The sequence below is a fragment of the Leptopilina heterotoma genome, unplaced genomic scaffold, assembly GCF_015476425.1.
Source record: "Leptopilina heterotoma isolate Lh14 unplaced genomic scaffold, ASM1547642v1 Lhet_80, whole genome shotgun sequence".
In the NCBI taxonomy this organism is placed as follows: Eukaryota; Metazoa; Arthropoda; class Insecta; order Hymenoptera; family Figitidae; genus Leptopilina; species Leptopilina heterotoma.
This window is the reverse complement of record NW_025111181.1, coordinates 1,611,608-1,618,576: the sequence shown is the minus strand read 5'-3', so window position 1 is coordinate 1,618,576 and position 6,969 is coordinate 1,611,608. Positions and strand designations below refer to the sequence as shown.

The following is a 6,969-nucleotide window of genomic DNA, read 5'->3' as shown; positions in this document are numbered from 1 at the left end:
ATAAAAAAACAAACATAACCTTCCTATTTTTCGCTTCTTAGGCACCTTTCTTCAGTGCTCGTCTCAAATAAATTCTAAATAAATGTAAAAAACAAAAGGTAGTAGAAAAAATGAGCATAACCTTCAAATTTTTTGCTTTTTAAGCACCTTTCTTCAGTGTACGTTACAAATAAATTACTAAAATTGTAAGATACAAAAATTAGGAGAAACAAAAGTAGAAAACACAAACATAACCTTCAAATTTTTTGTTTCTTGGATACCTTTCTTCACTAGGCGTCACAAATAAATTACAAAAAATTTAAAAAAACAAAAATAGGAAAAATAAACATAACCTAAAAATTTTTTGCTTCTTATGCACCTTTCTTCAGTGCGCTTCACAAATAAATTACTAAAAATCTAAGAAACAAAAATAAAAAACAAAAGTAGAAATAAAAAATAAAAAACGGTTATCCTAAACAACAAAAGTAGAATACAAAAACCAGAAAAAATAGAAAACAAAAACAAGAAAAAAAGTAGAAAACAAAAGTGATTAAAAAAATTGAAAAAGAAACGAAGGAAACAAAAAATAGAAAAGAAAGAGGAGAAAACAAAAAATCAAAAAGAAGAAAAGGTCTCAACTACAAGATGTTTGATACGAAACTGTATTTAACGAATTCGGCAAGATTTTTATTTCATGGAAAATATCTATTCATATTTACAACAATATATATCGTTTCCTCTTGCAAAAAGATTTTTACCGATGAGATTAAAAATTGTTTCTTTACAAATCCCATCTACAAAGCATTTTTTTTTCTTCACTTTAGCACACTATTTTTTGTCCATTTGATTTTTTTACTTAAATCCCCCACAGAATTCTGCTCGAGTAAACGAAAATCTCAAAGGGGATTTTTTTTTCTTAAAATTGTAATTTACAAAATTTAATATCACACACTAATTATTTTCTCTTATCACTGGTTCACTAAAAGTTTTCTTTTCTCTTTCCTAAAAGGATCCTCTCTTATCACTTCACTAAAAGTTTTCAGTTTTAAAAGCAAACTTTTTCTTTTAAAACAACTTTTTAAAAGTTTTATGCATCTTTTAGAGAAAAGCTAATTCTTCGGAGAGTTTTTACAAAATGTTCATTTTTGTAAGTCGAAATTTTTCAATAAGGTCGCCAGACATCGTTTCGCTGTTCGTTTTCTTCACCCATGACGCCAATTTCAACTCGATTACTATTAATGGTAAGACTACCGCTGGCAATTGTGACTTGATCCTCATTGAGGTCCCCATGTAGATGAAGATGAATTTGATTTTGATTTACTGTACTGTAGAGTTGGGGATAAAGAACCATTGGCGTTGAGTTAATGTAATTTTGTGAGGGATTATTGTAGTAGCCTTGATAATTTGGATTGTAATTGTGAGACGGTACTGGAACGGGAGTCGTTGGTCCAGCGGTCCATGTGCCGTAGTGATAGCCGGGACTCGTACCACCAGCGCCTCCACTTGTGAAAATTTCCGGTTCACTGGGCTTCCCCGGAACGAGTGGTATTGAGGTCGTTGATGCTCCATGACTAGGGTACATGGTCACGCAGTTTGGAGTGTACGCGTCCTGCTGACCATCTGATGGAAGAACTGCAAGTAGATAATTTTTTTTTTCGCTTATTAAACAATTTTTTTTCTTAAATTTTTGTTAACTATATTTTTTACTTACTAAATATTACTAAAATTATATTTTTACTTTTGCTTTATCATCTTTTTGCTTACTACTTTATGCTAACTATATTTTTTACTTACTAAACGCTTTTCTTACTTTTAAAGTTAGTGGAATTTAAAGCATATTATCAAATCGTATTTCAAATTTCGCGCCGTTTGCAATTTTCTACCTTGCCGACGGAACATAGAGTGGAAACCCGAAGAATTTTTTTGGTTGTGAAGAAAAAGGGTGAAGAAAGAGGAGAGAAAAAAGAAGAAGAAGAAAATGGACTATTTTTATTGTTTATAAAGCAAAATAGTTTAAAAATTTAATTTAAACAACGAATAGTGTAAAAATTGGACAATATTTGAATAATATAAGAAAAATTCTACAGTATTAATGACAAAATTGATAATTGTTAATCATTCCGATTCTGAATTTATCCACTGCGTCATTTACCGTTGAAATCTTTGTTTTATTATTTTGTTTACTGTTGTTAAATCTCGATTAATGTAATAAAATATGAAATAATGTTATCCATATTATTAATTAATATTAATTTCCTCGAAAATCGATTGAAACTTTTTCTTGTATATATGAATCATTAATATCACCATTCGTGGGAAATATTATTTATACACGTTTAGTAAAAATAAGCAAAGCAAAGATAGTTTACGATTTAATAAATTTTGCAATAAATATTTATTTTTTAACATAAAAATATTTTTAAATAAATTAGCAAAATGGAAAAATGGAACAAAAATTTATTTTTAAACAAATAGTTGTACGAAAATTTATTTTTAAACAAAAAATGAAACAAAAATTTATTTTAAACACCAAAAATAGCTGGGGAAAAAAAATAAAAATGAAATTAATTATCTGAATTATATTCTATATAAATTGGAGTTAATTTTTGGCGAGTCTAATTTTGAACTTACCAGAGGGTAAAGGTACTGGTTCTGTGGTGGGGTGATGGGCAAGTGACTCCCCAGGGTATGAAAATGCCCCACCTGGAATTGGTGAATAGGAACCACCACTTCCTGGTGGCGCTGGATAAGATGGTGCGGTTGCCGTGTATGACCAATCCGTTGTACTTGTACTTGTATCTGTAATCAAATTTAATTCACTTTTAAATAATTACTTCATAAAATATCATTACACGTAGTTTATAACCTACAATTAACCCAAATTTTCTTTTAATAATTTTTTTTCATTTTTCCTTTATTTTTCTTGTTTTTATTTCATTTTTATTTCACTTCTTCTTTATTTCTTCATCACTTTTATTTCATTTATTCTTCATTTGTTTTTTTATTTTTATTTCATTTTTATTTCTTTTGTACTTAATTTTTATTTTATTTTTACTTCAGTTTATTATTATTTAACTTTATCAAAGGTGGAAGAACTTAACAAATTAATTTTTTTCTCTTTTCCTTAATTTTTTTAAGCACCTTTCTTCAATGTACGCCACAAATAAATTACAAAAAATAGTAGACACAAAAGTAAAAAATACCAACATAACCTTCAAATTTTTGTACCTTTCTTCAGTACCTTTCTTCAGTGCGCGTTACAAATAAATTACTAAATATGTAAGGTACAAAAATTAGGAGTAAGAAAAGTAAAAGAAAATTTCATTTGTATTTTATTTTTACTTTATTTTATTATTATTTATTATTTAACTTTATCAAAGGTGAAAGAAGTGAGGAAATTAATTTTTTTCTCTTTTCCTTTTTTGTTAATAAAACAAAAATATAGAATGGAAGAAGTTAATTAAAATTAATTTTTTACACTCTATGAATTAAATTTTAATATTTAATATTTAAATTCGAGTTTATTGACCAACAATAAAAACCCAAAGGCGATAATTGACTCCATATCGATAATAATCGGTATTACTTAAAATGCATCATAATCGGTTGTGAATTGAAATTTTGTGTGAGTAATGTGGAAAAGATTAATTGGAAATGAGTCACACAAACTGTTGAAACGATGCGGAAGGATAAACGGTTGTTGGAATTGAGCGGTGAACGATCACCACTGAATATGCGTCATTAAAATAAAATTATCAAAAAAGAAAGAAGAAGAAATAAAAAATAAAACAAATGATCAATTTCTCTGAAAGTCACATTAACAATTAGAATTTCTGTTTTGACTAAAAACAAAATGACACATTTTGTTATTCGTTTAGAAATTTTTTTTTGTTTCCTTAATGATATCAAAATTGAGACAAAAAACGAATCAAAATATTGCTTCGCAACACTTCGTTTTTTGTCTCAATTTTGATATCCGCAGAAAAACAATAATTTTAATTTTTTAAATTAAAATAAAGTTCCAAATGTATAAATAAAAAAGGTTCCAAATGTATATAAGGAAAAAGAAAATAAATAAAAAAAATAAGAAAAAAAAAATTAAACAAATAACAAAATCGTGTACTCTAGTTTGCTGACACAGAAGGAAATGAGTTTAACACTCTTGCACAATTAGTGAGAAAGGGAAACAATAAGAAATGTAAAAATATCTTCTTGAACAATGAATGTTATAAAATATGTAATTAAAAAAATATTTTTTTGTAAATGAAAACGTTTTCGTTGATAGAAACCTAATTAAAAATTATAATTACATAAAATTTACAATTTATTATAATGATATACAAAATTTTACAATTTATTATAATTTTACATTTATTTACTAATTTATTATAAATTATATTTAAAGGGAGAAAAATTTTTTATCTAAAACAGTTACAAATTTCACTACATTAGCGAAATATTTACTTGCATCAATTAATACTTTCGCTATTCTTGAAAAAAAAAATTATCGTTGTCCCAGGTAAAAAATTTTTTTTTTCTCTTTTTCAATAAGTAGTTCTAATAATTAATAATTCTAAAAATTAATTTTAATATTTAATTCTAAATTATTATAGCAAAAAAATTTTTTTTGCAAATAATTTGTGTTCAGCTAAAAAAATTCTGATGAAAGATGAGAATGTGTCGAGATGAGACAAGTGGAAATCATCATAATCATCATCATCATACTCAATAGGTGCGTGAGATTTGTTGTGAAATTGGCATTTCGGCATTTGAGCGATGAAACTATCGGCGAACTAATCTTGTGGAAAGTATAATATACGTTCATTGGTAATTCGTGTCGAGCAACACCATCCGGTCGACTGTCGCTTTCGATGCAAGCGGATGACAAAACTCGATTCTCAAGGGCAAACACACAATTTCTGTGAATCCCCTTCCTTGAATATTGTCGCCGAGGTAATTTCGAAATGAGAGTTTTTTTTTATTCTCTCTGCGTGGAAGAAGAGATTTTTCTTCAATTCTGAATAAATTCTTCTTTATTTGGATTTTTGAATTTAATTAATGCTTAAAAATAGGAAAAAAATTAATTTTGATTTTTTCTGTTTCTTCTTTTATTTGATCACATTTTTGGTACTTTTTACTTCATTATCTTCAGTAGTGAATTATGTCCACTATTCTCTAAATTTGATTTAGTAAAAATGTTTAGTAATTAAAATTAATTAGTTACAGTTTCTTATGGTGAATTATCTTCAGTAGTCAATTATCTTCACCAGTGAATTATCTTCACTAGTGAAATATCTTCAGTAGTGAATTATCTTCACTATTCTTAAAATTTAAATTAGTAAAAATACTTACTAATTTTTTGCTTTTGAATTAGTAAATTTAAATAATAAATAGTAATTTCTACTAATTTATTAGTAAAATTTATTAATTCAAAAGCAAAAAGTCAGCCACTGATTCAAATTAGTAAACATTTTTACAAATTCAAGTTTCGAAAGTTGTGAATTATTTTCTCTAATAAATTATCTTTTTCAGTGAATTATCTTCACTGGTGAAGAAAAAATCGTCAGTTTATCGAAAGAAATTAGTAAAAATTTGAAATTAATTGGAAATTATTAAACAAAATAGAAAATTATAATGTTTTCAAATAGTATGGAAATCGATTCCAGTTATTTGAAAAAGATTTATATTTCCTGCTTTGAAATGAGGCTTGTGTATAGCTTATGAAGAAATTTTTGCAGTTCACGGAAAGGGACAACATAATCACTTTTAGAGAGCGAGAAAGAGAGAAAGATTGTCTTAAAAGCAAACTTTTTCGATACTCAAGAATCTGTTATAAATAAGTAATTCATATTCACAGGAAATTCCTTCATGCTTAATTTCTCAGAAATATTTTTAAATATAGTTTTATTATTTTCTTCTCAAAAAAAAAAAAAATGTATAATTATAGTTGATCTTCAATTTAATCTGATGAAAACTTTTCTTTCCGTTGAAAGAAACAAAAATTTTTTGAAGAAAATTCAAAATAAGAATTAATTATAATACTAAAATTATAGTATCTTTTCTATAAATAAAATTGATTGAAAATTTAAATTTGAATTTACTAACGGGGATAAATTTTTTTAAATCATGGTACATCTGACTCATGATCATGACAAATATACAACTGAAGAGGAAACATTAAGATTTACAAAATTTATAATTTTTTCCCCCTTTTGCGTAATTTATAATTTTGTTTATTTTCTTCCAGTTTTTTTCATTTTGTTTCTTTGATTTTCTATTTATTATTGTCTTTCGCGCAACAAAAATAAAAAATTAGAAAAACAAATAACAGGAATAAAGAGAAATTAAATTATAATCTCGAAGCTAAAATAGTATTCTTACTATTAAAAAAAATAAAACAAAATATAAGACGAATTTAATAAATTAATATTAATAAATAACAGATATAAATAGTTAAAAAAATAATTAATAGCGAAATAAATCTATATTTTCTAATGAAAATCTAAAAGTGAACGAACCTATTTAATGAAACTTTCTAAAATTGAATCAGTCTTAACTTCTTAAGTGAAATTAAAACAATCATAATAAGAATAATGCGCTAATTGTGGTTAGAAATAAATTGAGGAAAAAAACACTAACAATGGCCTCATCAAAATAAAATAATTACTGTACTTTTTTCTAGGTTTATTAAATTCCTCGTCAGCAGTTTTCTAATTAAGTTTTCGATTTAAAGGTACGTAAATAATTATTGATTGTTGTAAACTAAAAATCAGAAAATTGCATTGGGAAAAAATTTATTTAATTCAAATAAACGATTAAATGTCAACAAGATAAATATCAAAAGAAAAATAAAAAAAGTGCTTCAAATACTGAAAGTTAAACTTTTGAATACAATTTAAAGTTAAAATTCAATTCATTTGATTTTGGAAAAAATTATTTGGTTCAAGTAAATATTCATTCGATAATAGACAAGTAAATAGGTTGAATTTG

General features: G+C 25.7%; 1 protein-coding gene across 3 annotated transcripts in view; it reads right to left on the bottom strand.

Moving 5' to 3' along the window:
• Positions 1–661: 661 nt before the first annotated feature.
• Positions 662–6,969, bottom strand: part of LOC122511120 (protein lozenge-like) — a 46,797-nt gene continuing 40,489 nt past the window's right edge. For all 3 annotated transcript variants that reach the window (XM_043626181.1, XM_043626183.1, XM_043626182.1), the window contains 2 exons: positions 2,611–2,778; positions 662–1,611 (listed from right to left, as the gene is read on the bottom strand). In XM_043626181.1, the coding sequence (XP_043482116.1) occupies positions 1,142–1,611; positions 2,611–2,778 (638 nt within the window). In that variant the 3' untranslated portion in view covers positions 662–1,141. The remainder of the gene's footprint in view (positions 1,612–2,610; positions 2,779–6,969) is intronic.